Source organism: Ambystoma mexicanum, chromosome 5q, assembly GCF_040938575.1.
Source record: "Ambystoma mexicanum isolate Mex_15411 chromosome 5q, UKY_AmexF1_1, whole genome shotgun sequence".
Classification (NCBI taxonomy): Eukaryota; Metazoa; Chordata; class Amphibia; order Caudata; family Ambystomatidae; genus Ambystoma; species Ambystoma mexicanum.
This window is the reverse complement of record NC_090933.1, coordinates 365,874,216-365,893,129: the sequence shown is the minus strand read 5'-3', so window position 1 is coordinate 365,893,129 and position 18,914 is coordinate 365,874,216. Positions and strand designations below refer to the sequence as shown.

At 45.6% G+C, this 18,914-nt stretch overlaps 1 protein-coding gene across 1 annotated transcript in view; it reads right to left on the bottom strand.

Moving 5' to 3' along the window:
- Positions 1–18,914, bottom strand: part of METTL4 (methyltransferase 4, N6-adenosine) — a 331,121-nt gene that overhangs the window by 137,028 nt on the left and 175,179 nt on the right. The window contains exon 3 of the mRNA XM_069620861.1: positions 14,957–15,335. Within this exon, the coding sequence (XP_069476962.1) occupies positions 14,957–15,335 (379 nt within the window). The remainder of the gene's footprint in view (positions 1–14,956; positions 15,336–18,914) is intronic.

Sequence of the window (18,914 nt, the reverse complement as noted above, 5' to 3'; positions counted from 1 at the left end):
GTCCGAAGGACATTAAACAATAGAACTTTATATCTGCAGTCAGACCTGTGGGCGTCTCCTCGCCGCTAGCTGAAAATATAAAAGCGCTGTCCTTCGAATTCCTCATTTGCAACATCACGTCGAAAAGGCATCTGTGACCGCTTGAAATCACAAATTCATCCATGTAGTGCGGCAGTGTGTGAAAATGGCAACTGGCTTCACTCACAAATGGGACGCCCCGCCCGTCGGTGAACCTCGGTACAGTGCTGCATGAGGGTCCACCGTTAATCGAGTACTACATTCCACTGACCCTTCACAAGTTTGTTCGCGACTGTAAAGATAGTATGTGAAACAATGGGACCATAGCAGAATGAACATATGAACCAATATTTCACTGCCATCGGGATTAAATACATGATTGTAATAGCAAGATGCCATGCGTCAAATTGCAGCGTTGTGTGCGGGACGTGCTCGCCCAAAGGGGATTGCAGCTTGCACAGGTGGAATGAATCACCACAGGTGGAGGCTATACTGCCTGAAAACACATAAATTGCACACCCAACCCCCTCCCACAACCACACCCACTCCAAAATGCTACCGGCAGGACTAGCGATGTTGGCCCTGGGGGACCTGATAGCACTGCAAGTACTCCAACTTCAAGAAGAAGACGAACACCAACTACTACAACAACCGGCCGCACAGAGGAGACGCAGGAGGAGGAGGAGGGCAAGGCAGGGCCAGCAAGGCCCACCAGCACAGCCACTACCACCACGCAGGCAGCCCGCAATCCCACGCCTCCGAGCTCATCCGTTCAACCTCACTGATGAGCAGATCCACACCCTCTACCGTTTGGACCGGGACACCATAACCGCCATTGTGGACATGACACACGCTGACCTTGTCAGCATGATAGATAGCCCAACCGCCATCCCACCCCTACTGAAGGTGGTGTCTGTACTACACTTCCTGGCCACAGGCACCTACCAGCACACAGTCGGACAGTTGCATGGCATTTCACAGCCACTGTTGTCACGGACACTATTGCAAGTGCTCGATGCTCTCCTGAAGCACGCAGACGACTACATCTCTCTACCACGCTCGGAGCAGGAAATTACGAACACAAAAGTGGGATTCCATGCACTTGCCGGCATACCGGGTTGCATTGGTGCCATCGACTGCACCCATGTGGAATTGGTTGTCCCACATGCCATGGAGGTCCAGTACCGCAACCGAAAACAATATCATTCTCTTAATGTACAAATGGTGTGTGACTCCAACAGGATCATTACACATTGTTGTGCCCGATTTCCTGGATCAACCCATCATTCTATGGTCTTGAGGAACTCTACAATACCACGCTACATGGAGCGACACGCAGGGAACAGATCCTGGCTACTCGGTGAGTCTCATTTCATGCATGATAATGTGGGGTATGTGATGCGGCAATGACCTGGCAGGAAGGGGGGGGGATGCGTACGTAGCAATGTCATTCCACAAACATCCTTTATTGTCCACATACAGGTGATGCCGGGTATCCACTGAAGAGATGGCTCCTTACACCACTCCGGAACCCACAGAACCAGCATGAGGAGGACTACAACCATGCCCACTCACGTACCCGTGTAGTCATAGAACAGGCATTCGGCCTACTGAAGGCTCGTTTCCGCTGCCTCAGCAGGTCTGGCGGGGCACTCCTGTACCGCCATGAGAAGATTGCAAAGATGGTCATGGCATGTGTCATGCTACACAACATGTGCGTACGTAGAAATGTGCCCATGCCCCCTGACGCAGAACTGCAAGCACCTGAAGATGGTCATGATGAGGGTGGGGATGTGGCAGCACCTCAAGGAGTCCGCGAGGCACAGGAGGGCCGTGAAATTCGTCAGATTATCATAGATTCATGCTTCTAGCACTCACGCCTGGTGGCTGATACATGGACACGGGACTTGTGGCACTGTGTGTGTCTGGAACATGCACAATATGGACTGTACGCCTATAGAGGCCTCGTACACAAAGATCAATGTCCACACATCTCATTGGATGATTGTGAAATGTTTATAGCATATGTGAAATTATGTTACACACCCCATCGACCCGCCACCCAAGAAAGCCCAACACACCCCCTCCACCCTCCTACCTCCCCCCCGAACACCAGTGTCCAAAGATGCTCATTGTCAGTGGGCAGACACTATTGCAAGCCCCCTCTCCGGGTATCAGGGGCACCCCTGCCTGTGGAGCGCAGGTTCCTCCCAGATCTACGTTGGGGGCTGCCCTGGACGGAACTTGCAACGGATGATGTCTCTGCCTGCTCACGTCCATGCATGTCCCTAAGGGTTTGTGAGAGCTCAGTGAGCACACGGCGCACAGCGGCAAGTTCAGCCCATACGTCTTTGGACGTCGCATGCAGTTCCCCCCTCAGGCTCTCGGTGCTTCTCTCCATTTGTACCCTCAGGCTCTCGGTGCTTCTCTCCATTTGTACCCTCAGGCTCTCGGTGCTTCTCTCCATTTGTGCCCTTAGTGTCTCTGTACTTCTCTCCATTTCTGCCCTAAGTGTCTCAGTAGATGTTTCTATGGCTGCCTTAGTACCCCCACATTCATCAAAATGCTCCTTGAGGAGCGTGGCCAGTTGCTGCTGTTGCACGATCACCTGGTCGAGGGACTGTTGCCTCTGCTGGGCCATGCCCATTTGCAGTGGTGTCACAGAGGGGCTGATCACCTCATGTTGCCTTGCCACAGGGCTTGTGGGGGATGGCCAGTCGTCGTCTTGTGGGTGCCCCTGCGTGGTATCCTCATGGTGTACGGGATGAAACAAACAGGGGGATTGAGACAGGTCATGGATGGATCCTACATCGACAGCACCGTTTTCTGTGTCGGAGCATGCTGCCATTAATGCAGTGTCACCTATGGTGCTGCTGCCACCAGAAGCAGTGCCTTCTGTGGCATCCATTGGGGGGACCTGTGGTGCTGCTGTTGTGGGCATGCTGGCTGCTGGGGTGCCTGTTGAAGTCCCCTCCTGTGTGCTGCCACTTGATTTGTGCTGCTGCCGTGTCCTGATCCGTGCAGCTGATGTGGAGGGTCTTTGGCCGTTGGTCTTGGCCCTCTTTGCAGGTGTGCTGGTAGGGGTGTCCTGAAGCTCGTCGTTTGAATCGGACCCTGTGTTGGAGTAAAGGAGGGCGAGCGTTATTTATGGGTCTGTGGAAATTGGAATGGCAATGTATCACATGCATTGGGGTGGTACCTGAGGGTGATTTGGGTCAGGGCCTTGGAGGTGGTTTCATTTTTGTGTGGATTGAGGATGCAGTTGTTTTGCAGCCTGCAGTTAGGGTGTGCATGCTGCACGTGTAGAGGGTGTTTTTAGGATTTTTAATTATTTATGTATTTAATGTGACTTTTAAAGTGCGCTATCAGGCCAATGTATGTGGACGTTCTCCTGGACATGTGTTTCTGTTGCACTATGTGGACACATGGTACTTCACATGATTGGACATTGTGGATTTAGCATTGTTTTATTTGGCCCACCTACCTGATTCTTCGGATGTCTGCACTCCTTTCTCCATCCCTCCGACTCCCTCTATACTCTCCATTCCAATGGTGGAGGCACAGATTTCTTCCCAGGGGGTCAACTTGATGGGTGATTCCGATCCTCCCCCGGTAGCTGTGGCAATGTTACGGTTGGCTGATAGTATGCTCCGTACGCGTATCCGCAAGTCGTCCCATCGCTTTCTGCATTGCTGTGGGTTGCGGGGTGCGGTCCCCACCGCACTTACCCGCTGTGCCACTAGGGCCCATATGGCCTTCTTGTTCGCAAGTGCCGTCCTGGTCATTTGCGTCGAGAAGACGACGGCAGCATTCTCCTGGAGGGTCTCTGTGAGCACGGTGAGTTCCTCATGGGAGAAGTGGACCTGCCGCTTGCGGTTGCACGCTTTTTTCGCAACTTTTCCCATTTTTATTGTTTTCACTAGGGTGGCTAACGGGTTGGGATGTGTCTCAGGGTAGGATTTTTAATGGTTGTGTTGGGATTCTGATTTTATAGGTGTACGGCGTGCTGTTTCCAGTTCCGGGCCCATGTTTTTACTTCCGTTTCCGTATATTTACGGTCACCGTATTTTGCGATTACCGCTCATTACGGTGACCGCTATGATGGGTGGCGGAATTGCACCTAGGGCGCCGTACGACGGCGGTGAGGGGCGTTTTGGGGACATTTCCGCCATCGCGGACTTTGCACTTCCGCCATGGCGTAGTGCTCGTGCCCGATGGGTCAGAATTAGCCGCACTTTACTACGTCGTGCAATGGCGGAAACGCTATTTACGCTATGGCGGTCAGGTCAGTTACTTTCCGCCAGGGTCGTAATGAGGGCCAATCTCATCAGATGAACTTTGTCACAAATTCAGTGTACTGATTCTTATTACTTTAGGCATATTTCATCCATCTCATTATCATGTAATGACAGTCATTTGTCCTAAGCTCAATACGCCTTGCTAATCTCAAACCAATTGTCTTAACCCATATTTAGTGGACCCAGGCCTACTATAGGAGCAAATCTCTATAAAGTCTATCCTATTCAAAATGTAAATAGCTGTGTGTGCTCTGAAGATAGGTTATATGAAGGCTCCTGGGTAGAAGTCCTCGTTCATATCGATCCAACTGATCAACATGTAATGACAGTCATTTATCGTTAGTTCAATACACCTTGTCAATCTAGAACCAATTGTCAGGCCCCATAACTAGTGGACCAAGGGCTACTGCAGGAGCGATTCTCTGTTAAGTCTATCTTATTCAAGATATAAGTGGCTGTGTGTATTCTGGAGATAGGTTATAAGAAGGCTCTTAAGTGAAAGTCCTCGTTCATACCATAGGGATTCATACTGTCAAGTTTGTCAATCCAGTACAGTTCGCGTTGATCCAACCTTTTGGCATGATTGCCACCTCTTGGTGCTTTTGAGATGACCTCTAGTATCTGGAAGCGTAATTGTGCTACTGTGTGTCTGTTCTCAGTGAAATGTCGCGCTACAGATGATCGTTCATTCTTTGTCCTGATGTTACTTTTGTGTTCATTGCACCTTTCTTTCATTTTCCTTCTTGTCTGTCCCACATAGTAAATCCCGCATGGGCAACTCAGTGCATAGATTACCGACTCTGAGTCACAGGTGGCAAAATGTTTTAGTTTAATCTTGGCACCTGTTCTTGGGTGTCTTATGTAGTCACCTTTAGTGATGTTGTTGCAATTACTGCAGTGTAGGCATGGAAAAGTTCCAGGTTTTTTGGTGTGTAGTATTCGTTGTTGTTGTATTGGGGTGCGTTCTGCTCTGACCAATTGGTCCCGGAAATGTCTTCCTCTTTTGTAGGCGATTAACGGTGGTTCAGGAAATAGTTTCTGCAGATAGGGATCCATCTGTATAATCCTCCAGTTTTCCCTTATTAAGCGAGTGATATGATGACTTTGACTCGAGTATTTCAGGGTATACAGGAATGGTATCTCCTTGTGTTCTGGTTGTTATGGAGAAGTTGTTCTCTTGTTTTCAAGTTACATCTTTCCTTTGCAGCACTAATGATGTTTAATGGGTAGCCTCACACAGTGAATGATAGAATTAAGTTTTACTATGGAGTTAGGAAATCCAAAAATCCACTATCTTGATGTCGAACTGGAACTGAAGGAAGGAGAAATTATCACAAATCTATTCACAAAACCTACTGATGTGAACAATTGCTTACATTACCAGAGTCATCACCCCAGACACTTAAAAAATAATTTACCTTACAGCCAGTTCTTGAGAGCCAAAAGAATTACCTCAGTTGAATCAACACTTACAATTGAAATGGACACTATGACAAATAAATACCTAGAGAGAGGCTACCCATTAAACATCATTAGTACTGCAAAGGAAAGATGTAACTTGAAAACAACTTGAAAATACATCCTTATCTGGATGTATCTGCCATTAAATTTTATCTTGAATATACCCGCGCCTCCGGGCGTGAGAACACTACACGAAAAGATTGCGGCGTGATGTCACATGTTTACATGTGATGTCACCACGCTGCTGACGTCATCGCGCACACAACGCTGAACGCTATTTTAGCGCTCGCGTTTCGAGCGTTAGTTACAGCATCATTTCTGTCCGTATGGATACTCGAGCAGGATCCTCCATTTCACTTCCATATTTCAACTTTTTTTTTAAAAGGTAAGACTTTACAGTTATCCTCTAGATGGCCAACTGATGGCCTCTTAAATCAGCTTATTTAAGGTGAAGCCCGACCGCGTAAAGGGCGAGTGTGAATTTCCTGCTGTTTGGCTGTGCTGTGCTGTGTTGTGGACCTACAAGCCTTTTGGAAGACGTTGTCTGCACAATTGACTCAGCGTGTGCTCCTCGCGTCCCTCGCTCTATGAGGTAGTCTAAACACGAGTAAGAGAACCACCGCATCGCGGGTTGAAGCCCCGCCGACCCTGGTAGCTCCGCCCACTCAGGAAGTGCGGATATAAAACTGGACCCCGGCAACCCTTGCGACGTGAAGCCCGACCGCGTAAAGGGCAAGTGCGAATTTCCTGCTGTTTGGCTGTGCTGCGCTGTGTCGTGGACCTACTAGCCTTTTGGAAGACGTTGTCTGCACAATTGACTCAGCGTGTGCTCCTCGCGTCCCTCGCTCTATGAGGTAGTCTAAACGCGAGTAAGAGAACCGCCGCATCGCGGGTTGAAGCCCCGCCCACCCTGGTAGCTCTGCCCACTCAGGAAGTGCGGATATAAAACTGGACCCCGGCAACCCTTGCGACCGCGTAAAGGGCGAGTGCGAATTTCCTGCTGTTTGGCTGTTTGCTGCTTGCTGCAGGTTGCAAGTGCTACTCCACCTATTCCCAGCCTCAAGCAGGTAACCCCTTGTACATATTTAGATATCTGTGTGAAAGAGGAGCTGCAGCGACGTGCTACGGTCTGCTTTCTCCCGTGGCCAATTGTTGTGCTAACTGAGACTTCTCCTTTTGCTGACTCCACCTTAAAGGTGTATGCGTGCGCAGAGCGCTGCACGGAGTCCCAAGGAGAGTTTAAGTCCACCCTAGACCACACCTAGATATACGGTTTTACGTAAAAATACATCTTACAATAAAGGGTGGCACTTATAGGAACGGCCGTATGAGCAGCCGTAGTGACATTCGTGCGATGGCCCCACAGACTCGGCTCAAACAGAAAAATCAACTCGAGTCTGTGCGCCAGGGTTCCCTCGCTTTATCCCCTTCCCCATCCACCGCAATTCCCTCGTCTCAAGCGATGGCTGGTACTCTTGATTTTGCTTCATCAGTGGTGAGTGGAGGAAGTACGAAGGTAAGCGTTGAACCGTCAATAATGTCTTTACTGCCTAATAATATACTGGATGAGTGTACAGTGACAGGTACGGTGTCATCGCTTTTGAAATTGACATTGGCGGCCATTGAGAAAGAAAAGCTACTCACACACCTCAGACTCAAGCCGGTTGCCGGCGCGTGTCTGAGTTCAGTAAAAATTGTGTACCCACTGGAGTGTCTGGCTTCTCAGTCAGATGCCGTACCGCTTTCCTTAGCGTTTAACAAAAACGCATTTGCCTACGAGAGTACCAGCGTAAAAGAAAATACAGGGCTGAATGCTAATACAACAAATGGCAACCGTATATCTCCACTGACGTTAATTCCTGCAGCTGCTCTATCCTTGACATCTGTGGAGACGAATTTGATTGAAGTAAATTCTGCATCATGTCAATCCCCCTTTGATGTAACTGACATAGAGTTACTACAATTACAAGTATCTTCTGATAACTCGAACATTTCAAACCTTGTGTTCATGCCTCCAATTGTTCAAGATGAGATTGGGCAGTCTTCAAACAATTCTAATAAAACACGAGACAATAATGTGGTGGATGTACAACGTAAAGCAACTATAAAGACAAACTTTTGTGTGGAGAAATCAAATAGTGAATATAAAGCCTCAAAAGGGACCGGCGAAAGATTCACTCTGCCCTGTAATACGTCTATGATACTCTCAAATAATGACAGCATACTAAACAGTTTGCGAGGGCCTCAGACTCAGAATATGACCATAGCGTCATTATGCCCGTAGACATTAAAAGGTCTACAGTCTCATACTCCATCCAGTCAGTCACCAAGAATACTTGACCTGGTAGGTCGGGAGGCTCCTCTCACTGAGAGGCTGACGGCTGACTTCCTGTCCATTAAAGAAAAGCTAGTACAAAGCTTTGTTCATTCACCATGTGACAACCTGGTAAAGTCAGTACGAAGTGGACGTGAGAAAACTGATATGGCAAGACGGTCTACTGAAGAGCAAATGAGGCTGTCTCAAATTAATTCACAAAATGGAGTACTGTTAACTCCAACAAAGTCGAGTTCTTTTTCCATGGATGACAATTTCCCCCAGATACATGGTGTAATGTGGCCTAAAAATACAAATAAGGACGTAATGGAAGTTGAAAATATGCCACATTAGATGATCATCGATCAGAAGTGCATTCACAATCAGATTTGATAAACTAGCACAAGAGCAATTGAACAAAATCAACCTGTCGGTGGCTGCCGGCATCCAAATACACAATATCGTCCTAGCTGCAACCTCCCTAGCGCTCATTCCTTTCGTGAAGTTATACGAAAGTTTAAATGACTCCATAAAAGATCAAGGGACTCAAATTAACAACGTAATCACTAAAGTAGACGCAATGACACATTTAAACAGTGCTCTACAACAAAGATTAGAAAGAGAATCGGAGATCTCCTCACAATGGCAATATCGCCTTGGTGATCTGGCGACAAGTGCACAGGCAGAAAATTCTACTCTAATGTCAGCAATATTAGAATGTATGAAATGGCTGAGACACAACATACATACAAAAGGTGATGGGATCCACGTAGCACACAATGTTGATACTGTTGGAAAAGAAAATAGAGCCCATCTACATCCAAATTGCCATAGTCTAGAACAAATGCAATCTTCAGGAACGGCCGCTCAGTCAATAAAGCCTACTACATTAGTGGTAAGTGCAACACAGGCAAACAGTCTGGATCCATCGGACAAGCAGGAAAGCTTGCTGGCTGTACCTGTGATGCCTTCAGTCGAATCCAGTGGGCTAGTATGTACAACAAACACCATTGCCGAAAATGGCCAGACACAAGACCCTGAAAAATCTAGTGCCATATCAGATGTAACAGCCGTCACTGTGAAGAAGATGACCTTTGATATCTTCACTGGTGCGGCAAAGAATCTGCCCACTTGCAAGGTCACAACAGCGAAGATGACTGCAACAAAACAACAACCTGCTTCAAACAAAGTAAGAAATAAGTCCAAAAAAAGTCCTCCTCACAAGTCAAACAATTTGTTAGAAACTTGTCAACCCCACATAAGCTTAGCCTATTCTAACGCACTCCACAAGGACAACCGACAGACAACTGAACAAAGGCACAACTGTTGGAGTTGCAATCTCAGCCTAAGAGTGCAAAGCCCTGTTTGAACCAAAGGCAGAATCCTAAAAAACGGGCAAGGTTAGACTCTGATACTCAACAAACAGGGGAAAACCTATCGACTTATTCAATCGAGTCAGAAGTTTCATCCTCCTCACATGAAGAAACAAGTGCTGGAGAAAGGCCATCAAGAAGTCGTGATCTTACCTCTCAGGCGAGATTGACTAAACAAATAAATACAAAGTGGCTGAATGCAGATAGAGTACCCATGCTGTTGTCAGTTCATGATGAACAAAGCATGTCTTTGAAAGAACCTACCGCAAAGTCAAAGTTGTCTACAAGAAACAGGAGCTGGAAGTCAGCAACAAATCTGAATCCTAGAATGACTGCAGCTCAATTAAGTAAACATCAACCAATGAAAACTAAAGATCATGAAAAACACCAGATAGAGAGAAATCATAAATCATGGAAAATCAGAGTGGAAAATTTGTTCCCTGAAGAAAATGAAGTGAATTTAAACAGACGTAATGTGATGAGATTACTTCACAATATTCGTCCTTACGCACAATAACTACAGAAGATATTCTGATTGTAGAATATATCTCTGAAAAGTCCACTGACAGTGTCTTTCTACACATTAGATCATCCGCTGTGGAAAGAACGCTTTTAGCGGCAAAGGATGAACTCCTATCGTATGGTTTCGAAATACAATCTAAGAGAAGTGTGAAACAAGTTTCCAAATCAACAGAACAAACTTCTTCAAATGAACATAGACGTGATGATTTGAGGACGCACTTCTCTGAAAGAGCCTCTTGGTCTCCAACGATCTATACTTTGAAAGACTCATCTGAAATCTCAAGAAGAGTTGACGCCAACAAAGTCCATCAAGCGTAACCATCATTAACCATAGGGACGGAAACATGCGGAATACTATCTTGGAATACGAGAGGATTTACCCATTTATTTCAAGAATTTCCAATCTCGCAGGTAAATAACTTTATAATCTGTCTACAGGAGACGTGGCTGAGAGAAATCCCAATAAAGGACGGGTATACCATTGTGCTAAACAAAGCAAAAAAAAATCATTGTGGAAGACCTTTTTCTGGTCTAATCACAATGGTAAATAACGCCTTTGGTTGGGAGATTGTCCAAACTTATACGCCAAATATTTTTGTACAAGGCTCACTGTTACAGCTGATGTCAGCCAATACAAATCAGACTTCACACTTATTGGTGATTAATCCATACTGGAACCCAGCAATGATTTCGACGGTGAGTTTCATCAAAGCAGTGACAGGCATAATTGATCCATACTTAACACTATTCGGAAACGTATAAATATTAATCTGCGGAGACTTCAACTTCTCCTGGTTCAACACTTCTTCAAGAACCGTGGCGGAAACAAGCTGGACACATACAAAGGGCGACAAATGAGGAAAGCGATGAAAGCGAGAAGTTGTGAGTTGGTAAACTGACACATTTATGGAGATATTCCACCACGACCTACTTGGCACCGAGAAAACACTCATAAAACATTAGATTACTTCTGGATATCCTCGTCTTTCTGGCCAAAAGTAAATACAATGGCAGTACATAAGACTGACAACAGCGACCATAGCATTTTGGAATTAACTTGTGCAATAGAGCGGATTCACACTCTGCACAATTACAACTGTCCTGTAGAAGCAAATGAAGGCAGGAATCGTCTGCGAATTAAAGATCATATCTGCCAGTTGAGAAACCGACTAAAAAATGAGCAAACAACTGCCGCTGTAAAAATAAATTACGCCCCATTATTACAACAAATATGTACGAAAAAAACAACATCACAGTCCCACCACCAACAACCTAAATATGCCTTCAGCATTCAGGTCAATCAGCAAAAAAAACAAATGCATAAGACCATCAGGCAATTAAAAAAGAAAGATAGCACAATGAGTGAAACAAAAAGAGCTATCACAAAATGCAAAATGAAATATCGAAATTGGCTCAAGTCGTTCAAAATACTTAGAGATCAAGAACGTGCGGAATTGATGCTCGGTTTGATAATCCAACGTAAATCAAGAGACATATGGAAAATTCTAAATACGAATAATTCCAAAGAAGCAATTCTGGTCAATGGTATATCCATGGCAACATGGGAAGATCACTACAGAAAAATATTTGCTGGCACATCAACCTATGACATAATAAAGTTTACGCAATCCGTGGAGCCATGGGATGTATGTGAACCCAACTCCTTACACTTATAAAGCAGCTTAAGAACTCGCGTGCTGCAGGCCTTGATGGGTTAACGAATGTTATGATAAAAGAAAAAAAGGAGTTATGGGCTGAATGTATAGCGGATTTATTTGAAGTAATATCAGTGTCCAAATGTATACCCAATTCATGGAAGTCGGCTGTCATTGTGCCTATTTTCAAGAAGGGCAATAGGGAAAATCCTGCCAACTATCGGCCTATTGCCCTCTTGGACATAATAGGGAAAATCTTTGCGACTTGCTTACAACAAAAAATTACAGCTTGGGCGGTAAACAAAAATCTATTAGATGTCCGCCAAACCGGTTTTACTAAAGAAGTTGGAACAGAAGTTAATCTTCTAATTGTGAATCTGTTGAAGTTGGAAACCTTAAAGACAAAGAAGAAACTCTTTGTAGCATTTATAGACATGCGTCAAGCCTTTGACCGAATAAACCGCATAAAATTGTGGAACAAATTAATAACATGGGCTTGCCCCCCAACTTTACTGGAGCCTTTAATGGCTTTACATGAAGAAACTTCAATAAATGTTTGCACTAACAACAGTGGTAGCCTGACAAAAGAAGTTCCAACAATCCATGGAGTTAAACAAGGATGCCCGCTAGCAGCGTTACTGTTTAAGCTTTACATTGCTGACCTGCCAGCAGCTTTCCAGAACATCCGCTGTTTTCCACCAAAATTGAACCATCAAATGATAAGTTGGGCCTTATATGCCGATGATATTATATTAGTCGACCAAACTGAGATTGGGCTTCAACGGCTCCTGAATGCATTGGTCATCTACCTACAAGTCAACGATCTTGAAATTAATGCTGCAAAATCAAAAATTGTAGCTTTTGGCACAAGTCAAAAAAGAGCCCTGAAAAGATTTGGGTGGTCAGTGAATGGTGAAAAAATTGATGCCGTCTCAAGGATACGGTATCTTGGGATCCAGATCAATCAATCCATAAGAGAACAAGACTGGATAATTGATTTGAAGCATCGGATGGCATCCTTTACACTGCAGGGAAAACGGTTACATAATGAATATGATAAATTCACCTTCATTCCGATAATGACATTTTATCGGCAAAAAGTTATACCGGCGATAACATATGGAGCGGAAGCTGGATTAAATTTGGATAATCGGATCTGGCCGATTTTAGAGGGTCAGTTCTGGAGGGGAGTTTTGGGATTACCATCCTATGTTTCCATTGTAATAATACGATATGAATTAGGCATGGAACCTTTAAATGTACTAATCCAATGGAAATCAATTGCCTTACTACGAAAAATGAACCTCAGTACCGTTGCTCCTGCCTATGAAATTTTAAAGGAGTCAGCCAACAATCCATACACCGGAGTTCTGGAAATTCGGGCCATGAAAATACATAAGATTCTAAAAACTACTGACGTTGCTTGGGAAACTGTCATAAATATGCCGCAAATTGCAAAAAAAAAGCTCAGACAATGGCATTGGATAAAAAACACGGAAACACGTGATTCCATGCCTTCTGCACTTAATCTGGGTATAACATGCAACAAACTAGATAAACTACCTAAGTATTTAGAAAAGTTCCCATCCAGATATCATCGTAATAAATTCTTGAAATTACGGCTCAACATCTATAAAACTAAGGAGATGATGTGGCAGAGACATTTCAAAGAAGCAACAGATAATAAATGCAGGTTCTGCAAGAGTGAACCAGAATCCTTAAAGCATTTAATTACTGAATGCAGTAATGTATGTATCCAGCGTACATTCTTTCTTCACCATCTGACATTATTACATCATAATCCTAAAGTCTGGTGGCATACATCTATAGTTGGAAATAACGTGAGATTCATATGTGCCTTAGTAGACTTTTTGGAAAATGTTCTTCAAACAGATCCATCTTGATCAGATGATATAGCTGTTTCTCTTGGCTAAACGAAGAGGATTGAACAGTTTTGTATGTTTGTAATTAAAGTTGTGTAAACAACTAAATGTTACAATAAAAAAATAAAAAAATATATTAACTGATGGCCTTAAACATTCCATATTACTTTATCTCTCCACCAATAGGAGTGTTTGGACAAAAGAGTGATCTACCTATGGGCATCCTTAACTTCTATTAGACCTCTGGGAATCACTTGATGGCAGGTAAGCTGCCTCTCTTAATATGAGCTAACCTAACACATAACTCTATTCTTAAGTACTCAGAGAACTAGAACCATTTTGTTATGTTTTTCTCTTACCAGCCACATTTAATGTGACACCACCAGAATCTTTTGGTAACCCGTGCTACTCAAGGTTATCCAAGCTTCCTCACAGGAATCCAATTCAAACAGAGCTCTAAGGTACCTTTTTTTTCTTCATCCCCTTTCATTCCCCCAGATGTTATATAGACCACAAACCTCTCACACATGGCTTCCATTCTAAATAGACTCATTTTTAAATTATAGGTGATTCACTTTCCTAGACCAACATTTGGAACCAATTCTGAACCAAGGCTGTGAATACAGCACTAGAACCAACCTCGGGGCACCTATGCAAGGTATGAACCAGCATAATGTATGGTAGACCCAATTTAAAAGAAATACTGGTATAATGTGAATAAGTTAGATTCTGAGAAATATGATCTCTCTTATAGATATCCTGAAAACTCAACAGAGAAGTTTAGAAAAAGAAGAATGTCTATGGAGATGAATAGACTTGGAGAAAATCTTTATTACTACTCCTGATGAAGGGAATTTTCACGAAACGCGTTGAGAATGTTATGTACCGTTATCTGTGAAAAATAACAGAGACTGTTACACAGTTATACAATTTTGCATTATACAAAATTTATTTGGAGTTGATTTAACTTGATGTACGTGAATACATGTACATTTATAATCACCAACGGAATAATGTTTGTGATAAAAGAAATATTTGTTTCCTTTAAACTATTGTGAAGACTATCAATTATTAGACAGCTGCTGTGTGCGGAAACATTACCTTTTAATTTTACCTTTAAATCTCTCAAGTGTAGACATACCTAAAATACACTGGATTACTGAATTAATAACTCTGAGAATTATCTGCTAAATGCTAAATACTTTTGCTTAAACAGATTGACATATACTATTACACAGAATTATTTCTAGAAAATCATATTTATTGACTGTCTATCGACAGTACCTTGAGTGTGCAGGGGACGCGAGGGGTCCACGTCTAGTGGATACCCTTCCTTCCTTTTATCATGTTTGTAACATGTCCCAAACCCAGAACATTTTCATTCAAATATGCCAGTAAATGTGTTAGAGAGGCTTGTAAAAATACAACTTACAATCTAAAAGAGGCTGCATGCGGGAAATATCCGACAACAGGAAACTGCAGTTTGGTGGCACTAGGTACTTCTGTCCCATCAGGTGGACCAGTGTGGCCTTGTCTGTGTCATTTTCTGCCATGAATGAAAGCAGGTCCAGCTCGTTCGTCGAGATTGTTTGTGTATTTGCTACTTTCAAAATGTGTCTCTGTTTTCCATTCATCAAAGGTAACTGCTTTTCCATTTCACACAACTCTGTTAATGTGCACCTTTCACCATGAACAGCCACAAAAGCGTCACTGCCACCATGTTCGTCTTCTCCAGAAAGTGCCCCGAGCAAACCCTTCTTAAGTCCTTCTTGTACCAAACCCTTTGATCCTTCCAAAATCATTGCACTGATCTGCATTAAAGGGTTGAAAAGAGAAGGTAAAACAGTGACTAGTCAAATGGATCTTTATATGCTATGCACTCAAGCATTAAAAACCATTCAGAGAAATACTAAAATCAATCAATGCAAAGCTTGCTTAAAACAAAAAACTATGATTGAGAAAACTATTAGATATTAAAATCATCTGATCTCTGGGTTGCATGTGTGTCAGGTGCACTTCAGAACTGATTGGTTTTGGCGCTTTGGTGGCATAAGCCACCCGATCGCTAAACCATTGGTACTGTAAATGTATTTAAAAAGAAAAAAAAAAGGAGAAAGGGAAGTTCGGGAGCAGTGTATGGCGTTGGCCTGGCAACTTGCCGATGCTTGTCTATGAAATGGCTGAATCACCAGATGGGCCTTGACCCTCTCGCTTTCAGATGCAGGACTGTTGCCGGGAAGCTGTGCGTGCTACCGAAGTAGGAGCAAAATGACTGCCCTTAACTAGATGTACATTAGGTTTTCATTTGTATGCAGCAATGCTTTTTGTAAGATGAACTCCTGTCGGACTATGTTTAAAGTCCAAGCGGAGTGATCTGTTGGCAGACCAGACTGAGGCAGACAGGCAAGCCACTGATTTAAGAAGCAGGCAAGCTGCCTTTGTTGTTGTTTTTTGCCTAGCTGTGAAGTTGTGTTGAAAGCAGGATTTTTCTGTCCTGTGGGAGCAGGCATGATGTGAGGGTGTGTTCGAGTGCTGATCAGTGGCTCCAGCATGAGGTAAGACAATGTAATCTTTATCCTGCTTAAATTTTGCCACCCAACATTTTTTCTACTGCTTTATCATTAAAGCTGTGTGGATGTGCTTTCCGTTGCCATTCCATTATGGTGGAGGGGATATGCTTGAGTTGGCCCTTTGTTAGCTTTCTTCACTTCAAAACGGAAAGGACAGAATGGAGATAATTGATTCTAATCGTGTGATGGGAATTCAGGGATATGACGCAGCATGACTGAATGGGCTGTTTTCAATTAAGTTTCATGTGATTGTCTGGAGGTGTGAATAGATGAACTGAAAAGCATTCTCGAAGGAAGGACAGCATTCATTTGCGCAATTGTTGATGCTGTCAGCTAAGTGTGAAGGTCATTCACCCCATTAGAAACAGCTGTTTGCTGCTCTGGGACATTTCAACAAGGGCATCTGCAACTTCTAAACCCAGGTACAGGGGGTGATTGGCCCTTCCCTTGCTGCATCAATGCCCCTCCCCATCTGCCTTCCAAATCCTGGCTCACTGGAGGCAGTTTCCTTTGCAGGTCCCAGAGCTATTGTGAGAGGGGGGGCAGGCACTGCACCAGAGGGACCCCCTAACCCCAACTATCTCTACATCCACCCTACCCACAGTCTCTCAAACCACACCCACCCTCTCTACCCCAACCCACCGAACCTACCCCCACTCTCTATAAACCCCCCCTACTCTACCTCAACCCACCCAACACCCACTCTCTCTACACCCACCCTAACCATTCTGTGAACCCTAACCCACTTTCCCTAGCCCCAACCACCCTCGCCCACTCTCTTCACACTACTCTACCTTCACTCTCTCTACCCCCAGCCTACCCCCACTCTCTCTACCTCCTCCCACCCTACCGCTGCTCTCTCTACCCCATTCACCATATCCCTGCTCTCTCTTATCCCACTCATCCACCCTAACCCTGCTCTGGCTATCTGCACCCACCCACCCTACCCCGGCTCTCTCTATCAAGCCCTGGTCTCTCAATCCCCAACCACTTTATCCCAGCTCTCTCTAGCCCCACCGGCCCACCCTACACCTGCTCTCTCTACTCAACCTTTCCCACCCTGCCCCCACTCTCTCTAACCCCACCTGCACCCACTCACTCTACATCCACCAACCCACACTACCCTGCTCTGCCTACTCCCACCCACCCTACCCTTGCTATCTCTACACCCACCACCAACCCTACCCCTGCTCTCTCTATTCCCACCCACCCACAATACCCCTGCTCTCTATATCCCCACCCACAGTACCCCCGCTCTCTCTAAAGGCACCCACCTCCCCTACCCCAACTCTCTTTACCTCCACGCACCCACCCTACCGTGGCTCTGTCTACCCATTTCCACCCTACTCCTGCTCACTCTACCCCAACCATCCACCCTAATCCAGCACTCTCTACCCTATCCACCCTGCCCCTAGCCACCTACCCTACCCCCACTATCTCAACCCCCACCCACACTACACCCATCCCATCTACCCCCACCCTCTCTACCCCCACCCAGCTTACCCCACCAACCTTCCCTACCCCGACTCTCTCTACTCCCACCCATCCTACCCTCACTCTCTCTAGCACCCACACCCTCCCTACCCCTACTCTCTGGTTCCCCACCTCCCCTAACCTTACTCACTTTTCAACCCTATCCCAACCCTACCCCCTCTTTATACCCCCACTCTCTCTATGTCCACCTACCCACGCTACCACCGCTCTCTTCCCCTACCCATCGTACCCCTGCTCCCTTACAATTCTCTCACCCTGCCCTGCTCTCTCTACAGGCACCCGCACACCCTACTCCCCACTTTCTCTAGCCTCACAAACACACCCTTTCCTGGCTCTCTGTACTACCACCTAGCCTACCCCTACTCTCTCTACCCCTACCATCCCATCCTACCCCCACCCTCCCACCATCCCCCCACTCTCTCTAGCACCACCCAGCCTATCCTCACTCTCTCTAGCCCCACCCACTCACCCTACCCTCACTCTCTCTAGCCAAACACTCACCCTACACCTACTATCTGTGTGTCCACCAACCAACCCTACTCCTGCTCTCTGTATACCCACTCACCCACTCTACCATAGCACTGTTAAAAAAAAACACTATCCCTAGCCCTCTCTCTCTACATCCACCCACCCTACCCCCACTTTCTCTACCATACCCCTGCTCTTTCTATGCCCATCCACCCAACCACCGCTCTCTCTACAAACTCTCGCTAACCCCACACACCCACGCTACCCTGGATCTCTGTACCCCCATATGACCACCCTATCTCTTCTTTCTCTAGATCCCCACTCATCCAACACCTGTTCTCTCTACATCAGCCCACCCTACCGCTGCTCTCTCTATAAACACCCACACACCCTACCACAGCTCTCTCTACCCCCACCCACCCTACAACTGCTCTCTAAACCCTAGCAAGATTCTCTCTACCCCCACCCTGCCCCAACTCTCGCTACCCCCTCCCATTCACCCTACCCCTGCTCTCTCTATCAATACCCAGCCACCTTACCCCCGCTCCTTCTAACCCCACACACCCACCCAGCTCGTGCTTCCTGTACCCCTGCCCACCCAACCCCTACTCTCTAGCACCCCACTCACCCTACACCCACTCTCTCTACCCCCACCCACATTACCACTGCTCTCTCTATCAACCCCTGATCTCTCTAAAGGCACTCAACCACACTACCCCCACTCTCTATAATCCCACCCACACACCCTGCCACTGCTCCATCTACCCCACCCACCCTACCGCTACTCTCCGTATCCCCACCGCTCACCGTATGCCTGCTCTCTCTCTACCGCCATCCACTCATCATACACCCACTCTC